This window comes from Varroa jacobsoni, unplaced genomic scaffold, assembly GCF_002532875.2.
Source record: "Varroa jacobsoni isolate VJ856 unplaced genomic scaffold, vjacob_1.0 scaffold_1397, whole genome shotgun sequence".
NCBI lineage: Eukaryota > Metazoa > Arthropoda > Arachnida > Mesostigmata > Varroidae > Varroa > Varroa jacobsoni.
Window position 1 is genome coordinate 115,276 of NW_019214299.1, and position 26,002 is coordinate 141,277.

Here is a 26,002-nt window from a genome sequence, read left to right on the forward strand (position 1 = left end):
TTAATGAATAAATACATTTTTATTATCTCGTTTACAGTCACCGCACTCCTTTCCATATTATTATGCTGCCAAATAAATAGCTATATACAAAATTTCTGACATTGAAGTTCCAACATCTGCGGAGAACGCGTTGTACTGCAAACAGATGTCACCCGAATGAGTGAGTCAATTTCAAAGAAATAACAAATTTCTAAACTTGATTAATTCCTAGTTTCTTTGCCTGCCGTCTTAGGCAATCTATTTCAAGACTGAACGCCACATATTTTTGTTGTCTACCCCATTGATCGATTTCGTCTGCTTTCGTGGTCGTTTTCAACTTGGCATGAAAAACAAAATCCAGCCTTATATTGACCTAGACGAGCTGTTGGGCTAAATGAGGGGAAACGATGCCTCAGAGGCAATGCCACACTTGTTGTTAGCGTTCCTTGCTATGAAAACGTAGCCTTCCTTGCCCCAGGTTTTGCCCCAAGAGTTCTTTACAATGTAGTAGTTAATCCTTGGTCGATCATCGGTCTGACCGTAACCGACAACAAGCATGGCGTGACTCAGCTTTTTCGAACTGCATTCCGTCGGACTGTAGACACCGTCCTGGTAGAATTTGAAGTGACCGTCGATGTCAAGCGACACGGCGATAGGTCCGTAAGTGGCCACGGCCTTAGTAAGGGCGTGTTCGTTTCCTGGCGGAATGTTTACATAGCCGGTGACATCGGCTCCTTTATATTGCGGCCTGAAACGGCATCTACTTTCCTTGGCCTGGTAGGGGTACTTGTCTTCGGTGACTATTCCGGGAGTTTCTCTGATCGTCTCGAACGCCTCATCGATGTTTCCACCATCACAGCCGTAGTTCCCGTACCGTTTCGAGCAATCGATTAGGCTTTGTTCCGAAAGCGAGATGAGTTTGCCGGTCTTTCGGAACATTTGGCCCTCGACGGCTCCAGTGGCCGCAAACGCCCAAGATGATCCGCAGCTCCCCTGATTTTTAACGCGGGTAACGGCTCCCCTCTCGCGCCAGTCTACGGAGTCAGGCATCTCGACGAACTTCGGTTCGATCCATGTCGATCCTAAATGCGTATTATTGATTTGCACGTATCTGCCAAACATAGCAAGAAATTCGTCATGTGGCTGAAATCAAATACAAGTTCATATATTACACATAATACAAATTGGAAAGAAGATCATGTACAGAAGACTGCTGCAACTGTGCCTAGTTAGCTAACGGAAGTCTTGCCCGTCCAAAAGTTCACCCCCGTTAAGACTCCACAAGATGCGTCAGTCAATCCAGTTTGTTTGACATCAGACACAATCGTCTGACTGTCAGATGCATTTATATATATATATAGTCATATCGTTTGGCGGAGAACGTAGCATTGTAACGGAAAACGTCAGCAATGTCAGTGTACTCGCAGCAACTTGCATTTATCAGAGGATAAAGGACTCGTTCAATTACCTGAGTGCTTTTAGTATACCCTCTATATGCGTTATTGACCCTAGTTTTCCATTCAGATGCGTGTTAATAGGGCATCATAAAACATACCATATCTCCAAATTGATTCATTTTTAGACGGTAGCTGACCTCCGACCGATCATAGCGAGCGTTATGAGCCACAATCATACGCGAATTATCGATGTAAATTTCTCTACGTTTCGCTTCAACTGCCTTGCTTCCATAGGTTTTTCCATATCGTTCCTGCGGGCAACAGCAACAGATTAGTGATAACATGATGACGAAAAGATGCATCGACCTAGTCTGTGAAAGTACGCTAAAATGTGTACTTTCGCCGCCGTTAACTGTTAATCCGTTTATCAGCTAAGCATAGCTTTACTATAAATGGCAGGGTCTTTTGAGATCTACGCACAAACGTTTGTTTAAACTACGTTCATATCGGAAACCCCACGCGCAATCATTGCTTTCTGTTGACGCCACCGCTGATTCTAATTAAATAAATATAATATATATAAATAATAGTATTTAGCTAATACTGCGTATGCGCTACAATTCGGTACTAGCGCCACTGAATTTACAAGTCAACATTACTCTAGTAAATAGAGTATTATAAGCTCTACACATTGGCGGAAACGACAAACTTGCCATATTAGGTATTCAAGCTCGAATAGACCGCTTGTTATGGGATTGTTTCTTTTTTTTACTTTATTTAATGTTGATTTTAATTGACATTCGTTTTAGGCATTTGTCATCGAAATTGCTTGTTGGACCTACATATACATAACCCAATGAGGAAAGAAAATTAGGCAAATTGAAATATAAGTCTCGAACAAAATCTCTAGCTATAATAGCCAGCTTCCAATAGCGTAATTTTGCGGAACTGCGGTAGATTAACTTACTTTGAAATGTTGAAATTCAGCATCGTAGATCTGCTCCTGCGTAATGGCTGCCCTCGCAGAGGCCACGAAGCCTAAAAGGAATACCCACTTCATCTGGAAAGCAGCAAGAAAAGACCTCCTGTTGTTACCAGGAAATAGTATACGGGTCTAATTACAAATAACTCAAACGGAAAAAAACAGCAACTAATTTAACAATGAAAAAGCCTTTTTCAAGCAAGAACAAATTCGTTCACTAAAAGCTTCCACTACCTTCCGTCTAGTTAAAGATTTACCCTATTCTAAGGCCCAGATGGAGTTATCCAAAGTGCACAGCTAAGCTAAGTTGAAACGCACCGTAGCTATGATTCACGCGGTCTGGATTCACTCCTGACGCGGGACAAGTCACCAGCAAAGCGGCCCCGTTTATACCGGGTAGCTCCGATCTGGCGAGCGAACCCTCTAGTTTAATGGTGGAAAGAGTCTATATTTGGGTAACGTATTTCTAAAATAGCTGGTTTGTACAAAACAGCTCCGTGACGCGAAAAAAGAAGAACGACGAGAAAACATCGGAAAAAAAAATACATAATTTTCGCAAAAATCTGGCCACTGAACCACCGATGAATTCGCGGACACGTAGCTATTATTATCACCCCGTCCCCCAATTAGTCCCGATGCCATTACCTTCATAAAAATAATGTTAGAAATTGATGGGTGCCGGTTCAACGATCAATTGACCGTCGTACGTCTGGTTATGATAGCAGTTCATCGTACACGCATTAATCGTCCGCCTTTCTCACTGCCTACGTTAAGAGAAACTGGCCAGCGGTTGGCTAGCCAGGTGTTCTCGTTTTTGTTCATATTTTTTATTCTCCTTTACGCGTTTACCGCTACGTTACGCAGCTTACCACGCTATCTACGCGTGAAGATAGATGCCGTAGCTTTGCTCTTATTTCTGCTGATGGTCGTCTTCACGACAGAGATGCGGGCATGAAAAACTTCAAGGAAGAAATTCACACAGGTCGTGCTGGCATATGAGACAAACTGAGATAACAGAAGTGAAAACTGTAAATTGGAGCAAGCGAAAATCGAACGTTCGCGGGCCCGTGCGCATTACAAGATAAAGCGAGACACACACAGCATTTCTTCTACTTGCGTTTGTGACTTCCGCAGGAGCTGTTTTACCTTGGTCGCTGGCCGTAGATGAAACTTGTTGTTGATATTTCTAATAGAAACGGAAAAGGGTCATCATTTCATTAGACTGCTCAGTGTTGTCTCGTTTATGGCTGTTGTGTTCACCGCGTCACAAGTAACGGAACAGGTCGTATTGTTGCCTTAACAATCTATCCTATACGAATGCTGGATTACAAATCGTTCGTGGCCGACACCAACGGTTACCCTCCTAGAGCAGAAATTTGAATTCAATATGCGTTTATATTGCTGAGATGGACCTTTTGTGTACATATTTCTTGCCGCCCCCGTTATTTACGCTGTTTCCTCAAGGAGCCACGGAAGGGAACTGAATAGCAGAATACCTGTCGGCCGTTACCTGAAAGAGGATAATCCACGGTTATTATAACGCTTTCATTTGCGCAGTGATCGATAGTTACTGCTGACGTGACTGGGCTTCATGATCCCATCTGTCTGTGGTACACACCAACTAGATGGAGTTTCTAAAGCGCCGGCTACCTTTCCAAGTTTCGCCATCGATGCAGATTGTATTCGTGGTGAAATCATAGAATAATACAAGCAAATGCCCTCAAAACTTCATTTTAAGAAGAAGTAGCAATCAACCGAGTGAACTTATTCCTACTTTGGCCAATAAATGAAATACTTGTATAACCCGAAATTGCGTGGTCTACGAGTGCGTTGCTTGTGTATCATTATTGGTTTCTGGATTCGACCTGGGATAGAAATGAGTATGTGACAAATTCTATTTTTTTGGTTTTTGATTCGAGCTAAGAAGCCGAAAGCGTATCTAGCTTGCTTATATATACGATATCAATCGAAGTAAACAAGTTTTCAACGAAACATTGGTTTTTTTCACGTGTAATCATGTTCTAGTGATATATTATATTATAATGTGTAGTAAAGGTCAAGCAATTAGTCTTAATATATTTCGAGCTCCAACTGTACTTCAGTACCGCGCTACGCGAACCGCTGTTTCTTTTAGATCTAGCAATACTCCGGTTGAATCCGTCAATAGCAGTATATTATGTTCGCCACAGGTGGATTCCGCGTGTTCACTCTCGTTTTTCTCCAATTTAATTAGAAGGAAATTAAGACGAATCTTCACTCATACACGTCCATTCATCATCTAATTCGCCATTTGTAGAGACAACGGTGAGTAGAAGTACCTTTCTATTACAATCGACGTAGAACTTCAGCCCCATGCAGTCTCGATATAATTAACCATCGTCCTTCACTACGGTATATACTTGTACTAGGAACTTGTTACTACTGCGTTGAATATTGCCAAGACATTGTACGAAAATCCCGCGTGAACTCGTTAGCTAACTAGGCCAGAATTATAATTCCTTAGTGTGCTCTACACACTTGTTCCAACGTTTTGGTAGCTTGCGGGTAACTATATACCCGTCATTTGGTTTCCCACTCACGTATGTGATTTCCCTGTGGCTTTTTGAGATAGTAGGATGTGTTTATTCACCAGCTGTTTTTGTTAACGCATGGAAAGTCCTGTAGTCACACAGCATTAGTTCTGGAGAATAAACGGGTTAAAGAAAGGCGTCGTTAACCTAAAAGGTAACTGAGGCCCGTGGATGAGATTCGGCCTCATCGCCAACCAGGCCGCATGCCTTAGATTTCCGTATCAACGGTCCATGAATCCTATAAGGAACCCTATAGCGTACGGCACTTTTGTTGAATCGTCGGTAAGTATTTCATAATAGCAAATCCTTTCAATATTTTGATTATCATTATATATATATATATTATTTATATATCATCACGTATATAATATACGTTGCAATTTTCACTAGCAGAGTCTTAAAATTGCGAGTTCTGCTTTTGTGAAAAAGACTCTTCGATAGCAGAAATGCGTGTTTGTCTTTCGGGTTCTAACATCTGACCAGCTTCTTTACTTGCTGGTTTTCAGTACTTTAATCTATCCTTGAATCGTCTGCACCCTTCATGTGCAGTACTTCTGCCAATGTGAAATCAGAGTAGATAGCATTGAGGTTCCACTATTTAGGAGACCTTGACATTGAGAAATTACTATTGTGATCAGATGAAATTTTTGTTTCTTATTAGTTTTATATGAGTCAGAGACTTAAAAGTAGTAGGAACACTAGAGACAGGTACTGCGGTAGGCCAGTGTGGTACGATTGTGCCTAAATACTTTCCCCTTTGAGATAAAAAGTGATCTTTAGTGAAATACCAGTGATTTTTTTGTCTATCGAATATCCTAAGCAGTCAGAAGTAGATTTTATACCTCGATTCAATAATATAATACTCCTATGTCGAAACTTTGCGCGGTTCCGCAACCTGGTGGCCTAGCCAGGCGTAACACAATTTTATAGGTTATATTGAATCTGCTATAGACTTTCCATTGGTAATCTACAAACAAAGGTTTCATTGGCTTCTCCGGTTCTATAAATTCATCTGTATGTAAGCAAGCGTTCATCATGATCGAACATTTCTAAATTTACTTCACGACAGTTAAGATGATACTCATTCACGGTAAAACACGATATGACCTTTGCTCTTTGGACGGCCTAATAGTTTTCTCAACGTTTAGCAAACATCACATAAAGAAGCAATTGTGTTCTATTCATTGTAATTTCTTTCACATAGAGCAAAAGGTTATATATAGGAAACTAAGTATTATTTGCCAGTTGTATCTTAACCGTCAAAGTTGACCTTACTATTGTTATTTTAATTAGTTGTTTCCGTCGTAAGGCGCCACATTTTCGTGCAGACGAATTCTATATTGCAGACGAACAGTATAATGACTAAAGGGAAGTGACGGCTCGAATTAAAGAAGAAGAACTGTAAATCGTTACCGATCGAATCAAATAAGAAATTATAATTCTAGATTTGGATATAGTCCAAGTTCGTGCGTTCTCTACGGAGCACTATTTAGCATTTTAGATAAATCTGATCTTAAAGTAGCCATGTTCACACATATCACAACAACACACTATGCATAGCGTATTGGTAAATCCAGTCAGTTCATTACACGTTACTTCAACCCAAGAGCACTACATGGTACACGTATAATGGTAGCCCTACGCATGGTTAGCTCCTCAATAACGTCTGAAGCTTTACTTTCGACGTTGATCTATTCGAACGTGCCGTCCTACTGAGAAATTATGCTATTACAGAGACGGTTTCTCGTGAGGTACAATCCCTCGGCTTCCGCTCGATGGGGAAGGTTATGCTATTATATAAAACCGAAGATACCCAACATAATCGAAGGCTGCATTCTTTCTGTAACTGTTGACGGCTTACCATAAATCGTCATTGCAGGACATTGGAAAAGCACTTGATCCATCTTCCACAAAGTAAGTTATATCAATGATCGTATTGCCTGGTCGTCCATTTTCTACACACATCTCAGCAAAATCTGCCAAATCCATAGACTAGCACCACTATTATATGTGCTTGTGGATTTCCAGTTATAATAAAATAAGATCAATAAGAAAGTTATACAACTGATTTTTATCACCCTACACATACTGAAGACCCGTACAGAAATAGTTTCTAATCAGTTTGATTAAAGACCGAAGAAATGCAGAGTTGGAATTTACGTAACTTATATATTGTGTATAGATTTGTACGATAGCGTTATGAACGAGTTTTCCCGCTTCCCTGTACCCAAGATTACTAAAAATATCTTGCATATTGACTTCCAGAAATAATCCTTTGGCTTGAATATAAGCACTAGGGATTTTCGGCAGGGTAAAATATATACGGTCGTCGCATCTGCATTAATAGCTCCGGCCTATATGCATTTTCAGAAGAGTTTTTAAAAGCTTTATTTTATCACTTGCATAGTGAGTGTCTATTTCGATTTGTAGAGAAATAGGGGACAAACAATTCAATAATTTGTGGTACTCTAACGTTCTTATAATCGGATTTAGTGATTATCATTATTTGTACCTAGCAAGGCCTTTTCTATTTGTCTAATTGAACCGGCGCCTTATCTTCGACGCACACGGCTCAAACATAAGTTACTTTTTAACTAACAAATACAAAACCATACTAGCAGTTCTGCATTTGTTGCTGGCGTTCCGCGCCATATTCACGTAGCTTCCTCTATTCCAGCGTCCTCCTTAGGGGTTCTTTACGATGCAAAACCCTTTTCGCAGTTAACAGCCGGCATGGCAACGTTGATTTTCGATACAACTGGTTGATTTAACGTTGGCTCATTGTTTTACGGGGTCGTCAAGTAGCCGCGCATTGTCGCACCTATATAATTCGGCCTGTATTGATACTGGCATCCGGGGCCCCCGTACCAGTAGCTGTCTAGTGTTAATGCCACCGTTGGGTCTTACGTAATTACGCGCAAGCGTCATTTGACTCCTGCCGCAACGATAGTACGGTCGACTAGATTCTTTTCCAAAAGCTCGACTATGTGACGTCTTCGTTCGAGCGCGTTACATTCAGTGGCGCTGACGGCTGAAAACGCTTAGCTTGAAACGCAGCTTTTTTAGTTGAGTGACGGTGCCTGCACCACGCCAATTGATGGTGGAACTCGTCCTCTAGGTCGATTTCGACCTCCGCGAGGTCCGCGTCTGTGTGTCTATAACAGCAATACAGTCGTTGCCAAACTAAGCTGAAAGTGTATCAATCATAAGTTCGCCATATGTAAAGTTTTGCCTTGTAAAGCCTATGTCGCGACACTAAAAACTACAAGAAAATGACTGAACTATGAATTCAAGTCATTCGCTCAATGATAGAGGATCACCGATTTGTTAAAGCTTAGCATATCGATGTGTTAAATATTGTACACCTGTGCCAGACTTGATTGAGTCTCGAGTTTACATAATCCTACCTGAACTGGTGTTGTAAACCTTATTTTATAGCACTTATACAGAAGTAATACCTATAAATTTCAAGTTAGGAGTTAGAATTTCAACAAACACTAGTCTTTATGCGTAAGATAATGCAATTTTTGTTTCAAATCTTAATACGTCACTTCATTATTGTTTCTCACAGAATTACTGTGGCACTTACTGGGTCGCTGATTTTGTTTGTCGACGGATCGTAACTCTCTACCCACTTCGTATGCCGGGCATTGTGTTCAACTGCAGATAGCCCCTTTCTATAGAATAATTGTATTATAATATCATAAATCTATGGAATTCTGTCCATACTCTTTTTTGACGCTGAAAAATCGCCTCTTATATTTCACTATATACAAATTGCTTGAAGTTGCGTGAACATATTGTTGTGGACGCAGGCTTAAATTACGAGGTAATTTATGAAACTGCAAGTTACGACGAGCCGTGAAAAGGTACGATTTTCTTCTATAGAACCGGGTAGAATCACACAAAATATTGTTTTTATCGTGAAGTAAAAATCAGTTAAAAATATATATAATACATATATATATATGTATATATATAGAAATAAAGAATGAAAAAAATTTTCATAGCAGGAATAAACCACGTAGACGCCCGAAGTGAATTTGTGGTACGCTACATAACCTGGATCGGTGTGTCTATTTGAAGGGTTTATCGAAATGAATAAAAATATATCAACGAAAAATGAAAAAACTTGCCCTGAAGTTGTTGCATTCAGCCAGAATGAGATCAAATAATACATATACGGCTTTGGTATCCTATAAAGGTTAAAAGCAACGCGTTCCACGCGTAAAGACTTCAATTGTGAGAACAGCTGGACCACTGAAGTACTAGCTGATTTGTAAAAAAAATATAAGAAAAAATTTTAAATGTAAATAAATAAAGTAAAAAGAAATTGTAAAAAAGATAATTAAAAAAAATGAGTCCGTCTCAACAACCCTGTCGAGCTATTGCTGGGCGTATTCGATAGCCTAATTGGAGCTCAATAATTTTCCATCATGTTAATAAAGCCTGGAAATTCTAATGGTCTGTATAGAAGATGAACTCATATTCGGATCATGCTAGATCCTTTAAACGCAAACGTTATTAGACTGAACAGGAGGGAAAATTAAGAAGTTTAAAATTTACGCTTGCAGATTGACAATCCACATCTGAAAAATATGGCTCACTCTGATTGAATTTTTTCGCCTTTGCAGAGTAAAGCGTTTTTTGATGTTTATACAAACAAGTAATCTGCTATAAAATTTAGTCACGAAAGACGCATACCTGTTTTTCAATTATGGTCGTCCGTATCTTTCAGTTCAAATCTAATGCACCCTAATTTTATCAAAGGATGTACGCACTCATGCGATACACGACGACCATGATTGATACCACTATTGCAATTACAGTCATCTGCTTTCTCTATACACTAACTAGAACCGGATGAGATCATTCTGTCACAGCGTCTAACTCACCTGATTTTTCGACGATCAACCTTCGTTAGACAGGCTAATCTCGTAACATATACCTATTTTTCGAAAATCTAAAAGCAAGGTCCGTTTCATCATATAATAAAATACAAAACCTGCAAGGACTAACTGCTATGAGATTTAGAACCTAGCCAGAGTTAACAGCCTAATGTCGGGTAGATTGGGATAATGGTATCAGCAACTGTTTCGTTGGGATGATGACAAGTTGATGTTAGGTTAAGTGACGGCTGAGTTATATGGGTGATTTCCTGACATTCGAAGGATTCGATGTAGGTTTCCTTCTATTTTGCATACTTTTACCTGGGTTCCGAGATCTGCTTCCTGGACGCGTTGTTGACGTACTCCAGTTTGGTGTTTTGACATTATTTTACGTAAAGGAGCTCCTGTAATCTTCATCTGCCGCAATTATGAACTGCATGACCTCAATAGTATGTTAATCTCGGTACTGTATATGATGAAATGTTGTTTATATTATCAATTCAATCATTCGCTCAATGTTAGGGATTCTCATTGGTTTCTTTTTTTTTTTTTTTTTTTTTTTATATATCCTCATACAGTCAAAACTTACAGAAGTTATAAGGGAAAGTCTATATGCAATTGAAAGTTCCGTTATTTCGTTGTTTAAGAAGCTGATTTGATATACTTTAACGTTAGTGTAATTGGGCAAGTGTAGAGGCTGCGCCATTAGAAAGCAGCGCAACGGCATTTTTTTTACTTTAGCGATCGCTTGTCTGGATAAATTACCTTTCGCCGAGGGGCTAATTCGCAGCATGTTATGTTTAACTCAAAGTTTTTAACTTATCGGTGTACTAACTCGAATTGAGTAGCACGGCTTCCTGATATAGAGCCTGATATAGGGCAGACTATAGCCATTGACCATACCTTTAACAACTACGTTGGTAATAGTGGCTGGCCGTCTCCGTTCCAGTTTTATATTTTAAATTCAAAGACGTAGTTTTCTAATGGACAGAAAATTTGTTACAAATTCTCTGACATAGGCTTTGGATAGCGGGGGAGCTTTGTTGGCCTTGCAAAATGGCTTTATGTATTGCAGTTGATGCCAGGCAGCGCCCTAAGGTTTCACCCGATTAACTTATTAAAAAAATAGCTAAGAAGTTCACGGAATTGCTGTACAATATCCAGTAAAAGGTCTAGCTATCCCTCTTGAACGAATACGGTATTTCCATCGGGAACAAGGCTATTCGAATTCATCTTTTGATACGGCGAAAATCCTGGCCTTCATTATTGCAATCGCTTACAGAAATTGAGATATGCCTGAAGAGTAGCTCAAGAAAACTAGCTTGACGTTTAATTGCAACAGTTCCCTAATAACAAACTCTTCACCTAATTTAAATTTAATTAAAAACCCAAATCCTTTTCTATGGTTTCGATCCACACTATTATAATATATATCATTCAAAATGTTTACGCAAGAACTTCACTTCCAAAGATACGATAAGTAGATTAGCAATAAATATTCGACTACAAGACGTACCATAATTAATTTTATAAAAAATGTTTTGCCGCACTTTTTATAAACTGCGAATAACTAAACAAGCAAATCGTATTTTTTTATGAGAAGATGAATATCATAATTTAAAAAATCTCTCCAACTAAATTCAAGTCAACAAACCCCACACCTATGGCGAATGCTAAGAATATACGTATATTGATGAAAAAAAAATTCTGAATTATTTTTGAAATAGATAACAACGTGTATCATTCCCCTTTAAATATGGAATGCTCATCTACTCATCCAGAAATTCGTCAAGGTTTGAATTGTTTCGAACTTCTTCTTGTTCCTTGTTATTTAAGGTAATTTATTTATTTATAAAATATTTTTACAATACTTTGCTACCTACTTAGTACATTCAATACTTTGTATTTTTTATACCTCCTACTATTTGCGCCTTACCCTTATAGCACCTCCGCCATACTTTTAACTTTGCTTAAAACCCTAAAGCCTATTTATCATTCAGTTTTAATATGATTAAAAAACTATAATAGGTCGCGATGAGACGGAAATGTATAATAAAAGCTAGATTCCTAAGCTTTTTCAACGTGTATCTGCTGCAGATATTCAGGCCTAATGCAAGACCTCGACTATAAAAATTGCATTTTGGAATTATAATCTATTTCAATATGTAATTGGTGTGTTATTTCGGGTGACTATATCCGTAGCACACTGATGCATTTGCTAACGAAAAGCTTATTAGAACTGATAGTTATATCAGGCACAAATAGCAAGTCATTGTTTATATCACGCTAAATCCACATAGTGCAGACTCGGCATGTTCAGCTATATTGATCAATACTAATTATGGTGTATAGAGGTAAGAGAGGTGTATCGGGCGTTTCTGAACAGTACATTAGTACAGTGACTAAGGTTAAGAACTTATGAAATGCTTATAATGCTTATTATATGACACATATGACTCTGAAATGAGAACCTAGGCTCATTTTATAATATTAATGGTAATCACGAGAAAAGTTCGACTAGTGCAGTTAACTTTGTTTTCGAAATTTCGCGCCGTGAAACGCCTGTCCGGAAGTCCGGGCTAAAAATTACATTTGTTCGGAACAGCGACCCGAAACATGCGCGAAATCTATGCTATGATTACACAGAAATGAAGTGCAAGATATGACATTCAACGCTAAATGGAATGGTTCAACCAACGAATGACGCTAAGAACGAAAACTCGGAAGGACTCGGTAATCTAAGTAGGTGCATAGAGGAATACGCGGGGTAATACGCACATATGACGATACTGCAATTAGCGAAAACTTGGACATACAGTCAAAAGCTATATTTAAAAGTTCAAGGTCCCATTTGTTGAAACTCGGGAGAGCCTGAAAACACGAGTGGCTGGAGTCAACTGAAATAAAAGCCAAGGGATTCCGGTGTCAGTTTTTCTTTGGTACTCAGGCTGTCATAAACCCTGGTCAAATGTTGAACTAAGAGGAAAAAGGTAATTTGACACGTTGACCAAAACTTTCTTTTCAGTGATCTCGATAGTTTACAGTGGTTTCCCCCATCGACGAAAAATCAAAACCCCTGATTTTTAGGAGAAGAAAATCGAGAGCGCTAGCTTGTTAGGTAGTAAAGAGCAAGATCGTTTCAATCTCTACAGTACAAAGTGGGAAACGCGCCACCTCTAGCATCGACTTTAACGCATAAGCTCACAGACACTCAGTAACGTTTATAATTGGAGACTCTTTGAGGCTGGTCGCGTTTGTCGTGCAGTAGCAGCAACTAATGCCCACAACAGAAAAGACTACTGGCGGGAGGTAAACGATCTGGTTAGGTATAAACTCAGACAGAAATGAGGAATTAAATGATCAGGCTCCAAACGAAGAAGGAACGCTTGTAAGTTAGGAGAAAGATAATGCAGCAAGACTAGCATAAAGCGAGATTAAAGAACGAGGATATAACAACTGTCATGAGAATGAGCTGATTAAGCTGCCAGCGTATCTGAGAAGTGAAATAGAAAAAAGTAAGATAAAAAGATATAAATAGAAAAAAAGTAAGAAAAAACGTATGATCGGGAACTCATAAATCGATATCACCAGAAATAAACACGATAAAACAAAATGTTGTATTAAAGATTGAAATAGTAAGCATGACACTAGGCGGAAACATGTAGCTCCCAGAGACAGCTTCCGTAAAATCGGAATGTTTCAGTACGGTAGTATAGCAACTAAACATGAAGTTATAGAAATAGGAGAAAACAAATGATCCTATAAAAAATATAGGAAAATACAACAAAGGTGAGGAGTCAATTCGAATAAACACAAAAAAGAACCTAGTCAATAACAAATCATAAGCTATATAGCAGCAAACCGTTTTTAACTGCATTATATTATATTTTTATATGAGCCCATATTATTGCCACCAACGCCATTTTGTTGGACAATTTTTATTTGTCTATGCAAAGCACATATATGCATGACAAACTCGTAATAATACATTACCCTTTTGTTATCTGCTGAACGTTAACTGACAGCTGAACTGTATCGTGTGCAGCCTCATTGAATCACAGCGGCAGAAAATTTCCTCTGCGTTTTACGTTTTATACCTAAGTCGTTAGGTATTAGTTCAAGCAGTTAGCTTCCAGTTCGAAATAAAGCAGGTACCCAGGCCACCACGTGTTGCAAAGCTTCGCAAGCACTCATAGTACGCACTGCGCTATCATGTCGACTCACAGCAGAAAAGAGCTCCGAACGATGTTAACCAATGAAGGTAGTGAGAAGATTTAATGAAGCAGTTTCATTAATGAATAACGCAACTATTATTGTAACATGGGAGACTGCACGATCGGGATGAACGTAAACTAGTTCAAGTAAGTTAATAAAAGTAATTATAGTTATGGAGCTCCAAACGCCAGACACAGCGAAAACGAATCAGGAGATCAGATTTCCAAGGGAAGGATCAGCTTCAGCTTTATTTAATTAAAGTTTAATCCCGAATAGAATGGAAGAATAAATCGAGGCCGAAATCAATTACTGTGAATTAAACACAGAACTTTAAGAACTAGAAGAAAAAAAGGCGCTACAGGGGAAAAAATTATGGGAAAGACGTCGCAGGCGAGGCGGAAAAGCCTATCACAAACATTAATTGGACAACGGAAAATTTCCCTTAATTCAGTTTATCAGGCATCAGTGCAAAACAATGGAAACATTCGGTTTCATACATATAATTGTATCATCTGTATAGAGTTAATATTGACTAGAAGCGAAATTACCCTAAAGAGAGGATAACAATATTTTCCATTTCGGAATGGAATAAAAATTTGGTGCTATCAAAAAAACAATTATACATATATGTAATTTGCAAAGAATCCCTTTCCGTCTTATCACGTGCACGAACATAAAAAGTGATTTCAGACCGCGTAAAATTGGCAACATTAATTCATTTATATCTTGTTATTTTTATGATGCATCTACAACCTTCTAGACGAGGATCGGCTTCGCAGAATGTATTGAGCACGCCCGATATTACAGAGGACGAGCTTCCCTACGAGGAGTTTCTACCATGTGCGATCTGATACATTAGCCACTTCTCTTTTAAAAGCTATGATAGATTATTATAACGTTATAGACCGTTCATGTTGTAAATCTCAGCAATGATCAACATTCTGAGGCTGTTAGCGAGAGTTGAATTTGGCACGTAGACTTCGGGTAGCGGGATCATACTCACACTATTGGCCTAAACTGACAGAAAGCGTAAATATCCACGCTTAACATTTACAATGGCCGGTTGTTCTTTGTAAGGTTGGATCGGACGTCTATTTTAAACTAGTTGGAAGCAAACGCCTATCCGTCCAAAATAAAAAGAGCTAGCGTAGGTGTGTCGATGAGTCATCGTATAGGCACAAAATCAAAATACCTGTACCATTTTACACATGTCTACGTACAAATCTAACACCTGTGCGTTGGTAATGCACAGGTGGTAGACTTGAGAATGTGTACTTACATTATGTAAATGTGCTATCCTCTACGTTAACAGGGCAACTTACGGTTCTAGGATGATTTGAGATGTACAGCAGTGAGTGCACAACCATCAATTTATTTTCCATGAAAATTAAATAATGTCCTGTTGCGCTCACAGCCACTTGTTTATTAAAAGCTCTGGTTCAAAATAGGTTTTTGCTTTTGAACTGCTAACTCGATAGTTGAGTTCGATCAGAGAATATTGAGCCTTGCATTGCCTGCCACTTAATAAAAGAAGAGGTTTTAGAGTATCATTTCGGTCATCGATATTTTTACGAATATTGCGGCCTATTGCTCGTAGACCGCTGTTAGCTCACCTACGATTAATGACAATATTTGAACTCGCAGTTCTTAAAATGTTTCCCTATCATATATGACATTAACCAAGTAAATACCGGCTTCGATCCGAGAAAGAGCTCACCTTATGTATGCTTCATCGCGTCTATAATTCAACCGAAATCAAAAAGAGAGACTTAACAACATTGTACTTGCACAAACGTTTTTTTTTTTAAATAGACCGGTAAAATAAAAGGTAAAATAAAGGTCCCATTTCGGTCGATTTTGAAATTAACGAGAAAATTATTCATGATAAAGCGCATTAATGATACACTGTCTTTTCATAGTATATTATATTATATTGATTTCACAGTTATTTTTGTCATACATTTTTACTTTCATCTTTGCACCCCAAAGTTCCTCATAACGGTTTGCTTAAGGGGCTTCTAACCCAGAAAAATAAACAAGCCAGTCGACATAGCTTTATGTAGTCGAGAAAATTAAGTCGAACCTTCTTAACACCAGACGGGTATTTTACATAGAATATTTCCCACAGCTTTACAGATCTTTTTGCTCCTTTGTTCTCAGCGTATTTATCATCAGCCTACAGATTACCAACTGCGTCTACTTCTCTCCGACATGAAAATCATCAGACAGATGCACATATGTGAAGCATTGTTCGGCTGAAATGAGTTTATGTAAGTTACCGTACAATCTGTTTGATATACATTCATTAATCGTATCTTGCCGTATAAACATACTACGCTTAGTATCCCATCCAACAACATCTAATTATATTCAGGCCGGCTTCTCTATAGCAGTTTGAACATTTGTGCCAAAAACGATGAATTAAACAGAATGTAAATTGGTGTTATTTGTCATCGAATTGAAACTGACATACAGCTAAGCGATTTCTTATTGTTGCATTCTAATGCATTAGTTTGGCTCTTTTTATTTACCGAGATTTATTGTGTCTTGCGGGAGCCCTCAAAGCTCTACCCCGTGATATTCGATGCCACTGCCCACTTCAGCATGCAACTGAATTTGTCTAAAGTCGATTTCTCATTATCTCTCCTTATCTCGTAGTTCGTTATCTGTTCCTCTTATGAGAAATCGGTCGTTTTCCAACAATTCTACACTTAAGAACGACATAGGGCCTAGTCCGGACAGCTAATCACCTCACCAAAGCAGTTTGAATTTTGCCGCGCATCACGGTCACCGCTTCTCCATCCATCTCTTTCCTACACCCCGAACTGTCAGAGAGACGTGTTGTTGCTAATCGGTCCGGCGGCTCTATACAGCCGCAAGTTGCAGCTGAAAAGAGAAGTGATTCGCATATCGAAGTTGTGCTGTATCTGTATTTATCTGGCCGATTTGTCTATGCTGTTCTGTGCTGTGCCCTCGCTGCTGCTGCTGCTGCTGCTGGTTTTTGGGCCAGTCGTCGACCTGCGGTGCATGAACTGCCTATAAGCAGCCAGCTCAAAAGAACAAAACGCCTGCCTAACGTGTTTGTCTATGTGTCTCTTCTAATAGAAGCAGCAGCTGCAGCAGCTGTATCGAACAGTGAGTAGTGGTGAGTGAGCTGTGGCACTAGTAGCTCTCGCAGAGCCTGCCTGCCCCGGCCAGCGATTGCTGGCGGCTAGACGTCTGTGCATCCGTCTGTCTGTCGGCCTGCCTGCCTGCCTGCCTGCTTGCCCTCCCGGGTAGCAGAACTCTCGACTGTGGTCGTCGTACTAATGTAGGTCCTGTGTTCATTGTATACCCCTGTTGGATTGTACAAGGAATAGCGTGACTTGACTGACTGCTCTTTTCGTTGCGTTCGCGACTAGTGGCGATTGCTCAGTTCAGTGGTACCGACGGTGGACCATCAGACCAATGGTTGTCCGTTGATCGTGTTACCGGCACGATTATTTCTTTACTAAACTTTGGTTGTCTCTCTGGTCGCCATCCGTTGGCCTGTTTGTCACTGTTAGCAATACAATCAGCAGCAGCAGCAGCTGAAACGAGATTTTGCTGTTACTGCTGCTACTTGGACGTGAACTCCATGGCTATGACATTTTGAACGATGTTGTCTTTTGCTAATTGCCAGTCTTTTCGTTGCTAATCGAGTTCGTAGCTTACAATTCAACGTGTCGTAATAGTAAAAATAATAGAAATATAACGAAGGAATCTATATGGGTGACGTAAATTTACTGTGACTGCCGCCGATGGTCTGGATAACAGCAACGACGGAACCAACGGCAACAACTTAAGTACCGACGGTCATCGTGTCGCCGCTCACTGAAGCGGTAGAAAGTGGACATGTCGCACTGATTAAGTTGCTGGCGGTGAAGGCCATATTTGGTTAACAACAAGTTCAACAAACAGGTCGATAAAATCAAAAGGTCAACGAGAGCTAAAGCAGGTCTAACAGTTTATGAGTGTTCTTGAGAATATTGTGTGTGCATGTGCTCGTGTGTAAGCCGGCGTGCGAAAAAGTGTGCATTTCTGTCCCGTATCTACTATCTGTTTCGTGGAAATAATCCCCGAGAGACAGTCGACTTAATGTGCGCCCCACCGCTGCTTTCCTGAGGTAAGAGAGGTGATGTTTAACAAAAACAAGTAATTGCAAACACTGTTTTGTGTATCGTTAACCCCGCACCGTACGTGACTCATGGTCAAGTCACCTTTAATCGAAAAAAAGCATCGATTCAATTGCATCAATTAACTCAAAGTACCTCACCATGACCGCATAGTCACATATCGATAAATAATCTAATTTTTCTTGTTTATGTCGGCGTTCGTCTGATATTTTCAGCCGACGTATAGAAATGCATACAGACACAACAGCGACGCTCAAATTAACAGAATTTTTAAGGATTCCATCTATCCATTCAGTTCAAATCAGCTGTCGGTTGACTGGAATTTACTGTGGTAAAAATACAGCTATTTAATCAACACTCTCAGTATACAACTTAATACGTTGACTTTTTTTTGGTAACAAAGAACTCAGCATCGTAGTGCAGCTTCAGAAGATCGAAGTCCGATTGTGTCGAAATGGTAGGAAGTGCAAGATTCAATCTTGTCTTGTATTGCTTTCCGTGGTGAAGCACGCGTCTACATATGACTTGGTTTTTCATTTGTAATATTACATGGATATATATAAAGTTGACATTATCTGCTGCCATTGACATTAATCGGAACGGATCGGTACCCTGTCGCCAACCAGCTTACCCTTGTTTAAAAACAATAGTTCATTTCAGAGATATATTGGAACATCAACGCCAAACTGAAGCTTCGGTACTGAATAAATAGGTGTTAAATGTTTCTAGTAGCCTAGATTGGAGGACGCTGAGCAGATTGGCGGTGATTTTAGCTATCGACTATTTTGACTCTATGCTACTCGATGCTCGAAGCCACTGCATTGGAGACGTCCATTGGAGAAGAAACGTAAGATTACCATTAATTTTTCCGCTTTCTTCTATTGATAGCAAACCGAGCCATTGTATCATTTCCGCTACGTGCCTTTGCCGGTATCCATATGTGCTGCCTTGTCTATCGCAAGTACAGGGGAAGTCAGCATTGTCCAACATCGTTAGAACAGACTCGTTTCGTTTCGAAAGTAGATAACGGAATGGCAAGCCCAGTTGTCGACGTATTCACACGTCTATGGGTAAGCGCGTGTGCGTGATGACTACAGTGGTGATATTGGGCAATCTTTGTTGAACCGGGCGGGAAAACGTCAGCCAAAAAAGAAAAAGAATAAAGAGAAGATTTTGAGGGCTGTCGTACCGACATGCGGTTGAGGCAACACCAGCAGCATATGTTTACTACGTCGCATACTATGATGCTGAGTCTCCGTGTTGCTGCCGTGTAGTGACTCCTGATTACTGGAAGGTCATGTCAAAATGAAGAGGGAAGTACCAGCTGCAGAGTTTACCTTGGCCGCTTAATTTTTACCATTCTTCGCGGGGTGTCTGCAGATGATCTTCTTTTGATCGCCTGCCGTAGCTGGTACTGACGCACTTCTGCGTGTTAACAACAAGTTGCACCAGAAGTTGCTACCGACACAGCTTCGGCGACGTCCCGCAAAGCGATGCAGCCGCTGCGCGTTTCCTTTGCAACTCCATGACTCTGCATCGAATAAACCTCAACAATGAGGTGTCTCCTACGCGCAGTCAAGGAATTATATCGTGCGCTTTGAATACGTCGTCACCATTAAATAGTCTTAACACAATATACCACCACAGCAACTGTCATCGGCGAAATAAAAAAAAATCGGCGAGAGCCACGGGTTTCGAACATGCTGCGATCGATAAACGGAGTTCTTGATGGACTCCTTCGGTGGAATATTCATTGACGTTATATACGCATAGTTATTGTGAAATATTTTGCTATATTAGTCGGTTTCGCCGCTGCGGCTGCTTATAATGTGACTGAGGCCCCTTGTAATCGATATATTATAAGCGACGCAGGCATCCATAACGTTCTGGGTAACAAATAATAATTGCGGTGACAATGTTATATTATTCAGCATAAGCCTCATATGAGCAGACATTTGTTTCAGCATTATTGCCTTAAACATGGTATTACAAACATTTGTCGTTCGCTCTTTGGACACGTAGGTGTGTCCACCTGCACACTTGGTCACTGAACTGAGTCACCTTAAAAACGAAGAGGTAAATTTGCCTATAGATTGATTAGGATATTCCACTACAGGGAGCTCTAACCTGGAACTATCGGCGCACTCAACCGTTCAGTAGGGACAATAACAACGGCATAAACAATGATAGTTGCTTTGTTTTAACGCAGTGATAACTAATGGTCGACGTCGGCTGGCATTTCAAGTAGAGCTATTGTTGTTGCTATTGTGGTTGCTGTTACTGTTGCTCTAAGTGGGGAAAAAGGGATTCGATCAAGTGAAAACAGTTCACTCTCTTGCTATCTGTTTTCCTGAACCTGTTTATTGCTGCGGATTGTTTCTTGTATCCGCTAACGCTGCCGACAACGGAACTTCGTTACATGAATAAGGAGGTCAAGCCAAACCGCCGACCATTGCCAACGCGAAAAAGCATCAATTCCGTGGAATGCTGAAGTCGAGTGCAAACTTAACTGCAAAAAAGAACAGGAACTTTTTTTAACTAATTTACTAAATTAGTGAAATATAGTAACATGAAAATAATAATTAATATAATAATGTTACGAAACAATAGAGATATATAAGAGCAGGCAGTCCGCTACGTTTGGAATGACCTGCTGTCATTTATTTTTTGGTCCACTTTATGGTCCATTATGTTTGGTCCGCTTGGAAGATGCACTGCGGTATACGCCATACGCAATACGAGTAAGAAATAAATTCTGTGTAGTTTGGGATAGAGAGGCAGCTACATATTGTGCGCGCCTAGGTGAGGACAGGGTATCGTGCAATTAGTCAACCGATCAAAAAACATTAAACAAACGTAACACAAAAACACACTTGGAAATTACATACTTGTGAATGCTGTAAAAGAGATTTGTGCTTTTAGAGACTACAAGATATCTTAGTGACTTTAAAGAAAGAAGGTTATTCTGCTCTGATTTATCTTAATTTAGGGTGCCAATGCTTTTTGACTCTCGGTGATATAAACGCAAATCGTAAATGTTGTCCTCATTGTTGTTATGGGTCGATGAGGTCCATCCATCAGTGATGAATTTTAAAAAAGCCGCTGGTAACATAGAATCTATCGAAATCGACTGAAGTCACATATGTGTATAGAACAGCTCTGGTTACGAATGGCAGCTGACTGTTCGTAAACACTTGTTTCCTCTGTACTCGACACGGAAAATACTATGCATAGAACCTAGAAGTGTTTTTGACACTTTTTGACCAGATTTGACAGAGAAGGTTGGCCCGTAGAAATACCATCCATAAATAGGTCGCTAGGTGCACAATCGTTTGCTGAGCAGAAGCAAACCTGGAACAGCTGCCTGTACACATGGTCACAGTTTATATTATGCAGAATTGAACTTTGATTCTGTGCCACATGTAGCTAGCAACCATAGAGAAAACTATACGTGATCTTAGTATTACCTGCTTTTGGAGATCAGTTTCATGAGAACTGTGCCCCTCGAAGTCGGGTGTCATTTCCATGAGGTATTACATGATAGATAAAGTAAACAAATGCATATCTCACCAGTTATATCCCTGCGATTTCTCTGGGCTCTAAACCTTAGCCAAATTCATTCCAATAGAATAATATGTTCGCTAATGCTATCAAATCCTGTCAATTAGGCCGATCAACTGGTTGTATGACTGACTTAATTTTCTCTAGTCGTTTCGAGCAATAATTTCCGTTGCTCTATAACCCAGATCTACCGGGATTTCTCACCGCAATACAGTTGGCTAGTCTGTTGCCAAATCTGTTAGCTAATTGTACCCCATGGCTCAGTCCATGACAGTATATTCTTTCGAACGCGTTCCACATGCAGCATTCGTAGCCCGTACTGCGAAATGTGTGGTCTGTGGTCAAAATCTATTTCACTTGTATATAGGTCGACGCTCATCTTCGGCACAAACACCTTCTGCAAGTGACAATGTGCCTATCGAAAATTTTCACGTGAATTCCCAAAAAAGCTGAGTGATGAATGTGCGGTATGTTGTAGATCTAAAACCTTGGAAATAATGCAAAATCAAAAAACAAAAAAAAACAACAATGAAAACGAACACACTACAATAGGTGCACGACTGACACGGGCGAAATTTTCGTTTTTTGGAAAGCGACTGAAACGTACGTCATCAGAACCTCCAACGACGATTCATAATTATCCTTGACATACCAGCAGCGCGCTTGCCATAGTCTATTGATAAATTACCCCATTGTCGTGTTTTGCTTGTGGGAATTCAGGCCTTTCAGTCAGGATAGTCCGTTACAAATTGGCAACATAAATGCAATTAAACGCATTGACGAACAGTCGATAAAACAGTTCTAATTATTATTCACTTAAACGTCAGTTTAGATAGATCTTACAACTGGTAAAAGCCCTAAGCTGTTCACCCCTTCACACTACTTGCTGCATTTCTAATATGAACTGTTACCTGCACGCTTTCTATTGCGTGGCCTTTCGCTAATCGTCGTGGCCATGTAAAAAGAAATCTTCAGTACACATCGTGCTACTTGTCGGCCCTATTAAATACAACTCAATTAGAAATATAGCGCTATAACACATGTCGTTGTACCCAGTATGGGCATTCATACTAGCACTAGGCGTGCACGTAAATTTTGATGAATGTGTGCCGCGAAGTCTAATAAGAACACCTCACGAAAGTTTACGTAAATCCTTATCAGATCCGCGAAGATAAAATCTTCGCGGATTTTTATTTTTTTTTATTTTTTTTTTATTTTTTTTTTTAATTTTTTTATTTTTTTTTTTAGGATTTTAAGTCCCAACTAAAGGCCGCTCAAGCATACGTTCAATATCGAATGACTTGACCCAACGGAAAGACCCTTTTCGTAGAATATTTTCGCGTAATATTATTTACACCAGGCGTCGTACCCTCGTGATACTTCTCATTAGATGGTAATTTCGAAAGTAGTAGAATGTTAGCTTGTGTCGATTGCTTAAGATTTTTTTACACTTTCTGCGTTACCAAAATAAGTCCTCTCTCCTTAAAATGGCATGAGGCTAATTACAAAACTATATAATAGCAAAATCTAGATATACACAATAACACCGCGTATCTTAAATCCACTCCATGTCCACTTCAATCCATGAAATGTCTATTCATACTTGTAGAGCTCGCTTGCAAACATCGTAATAACTAGAATGAGCTAATGTCATTAATCCTGTCACAGGTTAGTCATAGATCTATATTTTTTTATCTATATATTTTTTGTAAGCGACAGTTGTTTATTATGCAAACCATGAAGACCTGATGCAGACTTACCGGCTTAATTAATTAGAGGAGACTAACTTGTTCTAGAAATCCTTGTTGAATGAGGAATGTATCACGGTTGCGAACCCCCGGCCGGAATCCCTATCTCTATGCAGCGTTGAAGATTAGCCGATACAGTTTCCTTATGTCTATTTCATGCGGTGCTCTATTTACTGCTCGAGATATCTTTGGTCCTTTGAAGCAGGACTTCGTAGAAGGTTGTCAAACAGTAACGAAAACGGGCTTCCGCGACGTTCACTATTTTATAACGCCTTGTTGTTTTTGCTGTCGGACACGCTCGTGAATCTAAGGGTGCGGTTGTTATCCCACATCCCACAACGATAGCGTTCGTTGTAATAGCACATACCCAGTCGTTACCTACCGCGTATCGGTTTTAATGCTGAGACAGTTGGTAACAGCCTTGGTGGTCACGTAACTGTCGCGACCGGCGCCATTTTAGACTAGCTCGACATGTGCTAACGTTTCACTCCCACGTCCTGATTTCGCCGCAATCACTATTCCCTACGTAAAGAGCTGCCAAAACCACTTGTTATTTTTCAGCAGGTTTTAGCAGGTGCAAATCGATAGGCCAAATAGCCATAGGTAGACTGGCTAAACAGGCACACAAATAGAAAAACTCACCAACTGCTCAAAGCTGACTGTCAGGGCGTCCACGCGGAGTTGGCTCCAGCACGATTTGATCGATCTAGAATCTGCCTCAAGGGACAGGCTTACATGCTGTGGATAATAACACACCGAATATAAGCGGAGCAGAGGACGAACGGCCGAATCAGCATTCACATAATGTGTACAACGGCGTTGGTATACCTTGAACAGAACTGAAACGCTCATCAGCGAACAGCAGCAGGGGCAGCTTTCAAAGCTAGCTTTTATTCATCTCAGCCCCCTTACGGGACAGATCAATTGGATGTCCATCTCTGTCCTCTAACGAGGTTATGCGTTGAAGCATTTTTTCGTCACCTTTTACGTAGTTTCGGCAACAGTAGTTTCGCAGCGGCAGAGGCCTGCGCTGTTGCTGCCGAGGTACTTGGCGGTAGTTGGTCATCATTGAGAGGAGGAGGGCAAAAACAGTTGCAGCAGAAGAACAACAACACGAATTCTAGCGTAGCCTAAAGTGGCGGATAGAGCTCTTATAAGTTTGCTAATGGTAGCTCGGGTAGTTATCGTCGAGAGTAGCGATCCAGCTGGAGGGGCATTAGTGGCGCCGGGTGCGGCGTTCCGTCCGGAGGGGGAAAAAGCCGAGTATATCGCTCTCGATTCGGTGTCATTGACGATCACTGTTACCACGACGGTCAACGTAATCGCTGCGAGTTCGTGCAACGGGGTTCCTTGAGTTCTTGATACTAGCCAACCCACGACTAACGCGTAAAGGTATCACTTGTTGCTGATCCCAGTTGCTGATACTGCTGACGTTTCTAGGACGAACTCAATACTCTTTTTATGCTATGACGTCCCTGACCTTCGGACGCATGGCGGGTGTGCGTGGATATTCTAATAATGAGATTGCAGGAGCAGCGGCGTGCCGCGATCGTTGCAACAACTGCCATTGAAGATTGCCGTGCACTGCTTTAGGCTCTCGTAGGGGTGCTGTCGTCGTTTAGGGTCACCAAACTGTCAGCCAATTACCACTCACTACGCTAACATAGTCCACAGAGAATTTGCGATAGAGCAATTCTTAATCGCCGTCACCTTTTCATTAAATCTATACCTCTTCCCCGCATCGGGTACGTGAGGCAGGTCTGTGACCGTCAATTTACAACGGCTAATTCTAATTTGACTGCTGCCGCCGCCGCCGCGGCCACCACCACGAGAACGCAACAAGAACGGACGAGAAACGCTAGGAAATTAAAGTGTTAAAAGCGAGAACGGCGGCAGTTGCAGCGGCAACACAAAAAACAGCAAAACGACAAGGCTGAGACGATTGATTAGACTGAACGCTATAAGCTGTGTCATGTACGTGTACTAGCGTGAAGTGGCGTATAGAGTAGTTGTTTGAAACGACAGGAAATGGAAAGGCTTGATAGGAGACAGTGGTCACCCCCAATGAAGGTGTTCATATCCAGGTCTCGTCGTCCTCGCGATGGTTGTGCGCGCTAGGGGAAAGGGTGATTGAGCCAGTTGACTGTCGCGGCGATGACGACAGCGGTAGTTGCTGCTGCCGCGACCAATTTGTTGGCCTGTTTGCCCGTCGTATTTGGCTGTAATGTTTTTTCTCTCTGTATTCTCTTCCGTGAACGATGCATCGATGGGGCAATCTGTGCGACCATGTGTTCTGTGTATGTACCAGGTGCGAGGCGATGCCGCGCTCCTGCTACTGCGTACTCACTGCTGGCATTGTTAGAGGGGGCTAAGTGATTGTTGTATTTAATATTGTTGCGTTCGTGGTGGATACTACACGACTCGGCTGGGACGGGTAGTGGGCAGCACGTGCCACCAGATGCATGAGCTAAGATGGTGGCGATACGGCATCGGTAGAAATTACTGCT

General features: G+C 40.6%; 2 protein-coding genes across 7 annotated transcripts in view; one reads left to right on the forward strand and one right to left on the reverse strand.

The window, feature by feature from the left end:
* On the reverse strand, nt 1-24,538 carry LOC111269548 (cathepsin L-like peptidase). Of its 4 annotated transcripts, none has more exons than XM_086972139.1 (4): nt 24,138-24,538; nt 2,344-2,436; nt 1,535-1,687; nt 1-1,122 (listed from the first exon to the last, which is right to left on the reverse strand). In XM_086972139.1, exons 1-4 carry the CDS (start codon nt 24,345-24,347, stop codon nt 370-372), a joined length of 1,209 nt encoding a protein of 402 aa, XP_086828265.1. In that variant the 5' UTR covers nt 24,348-24,538; the 3' UTR covers nt 1-369. The 4 variants fall into 4 exon arrangements, with proteins under 4 accessions (XP_086828265.1, XP_022704955.1, XP_022704957.1 ...); XM_022849220.1 differs by lacking the exon at nt 24,138-24,538 and adding an exon at nt 3,004-3,024; XM_022849222.2 differs by lacking the exon at nt 24,138-24,538 and adding an exon at nt 2,616-2,930.
* LOC111269543 (protein DOP1A) overlaps nt 1-26,002 on the forward strand; it is a 68,949-nt gene that overhangs the window by 16,276 nt on the left and 26,671 nt on the right. Inside the window, exons 1-4 of one of the 3 annotated variants that reach the window (XM_086972138.1) lie at nt 4,152-4,238; nt 4,548-4,662; nt 5,083-5,210; nt 6,663-18,176. The exons of 1 other annotated variant lie outside the window; for it this stretch is intronic. The gene's annotated coding sequence lies outside the window, so the exon portion shown is untranslated. Of the gene's footprint in view, nt 1-4,151; nt 4,239-4,419; nt 4,663-5,082; nt 5,211-6,662; nt 18,177-26,002 lie in introns of those variants that run through there. One more of the 3 variants, XM_086972137.1, reaches the window with a different exon arrangement.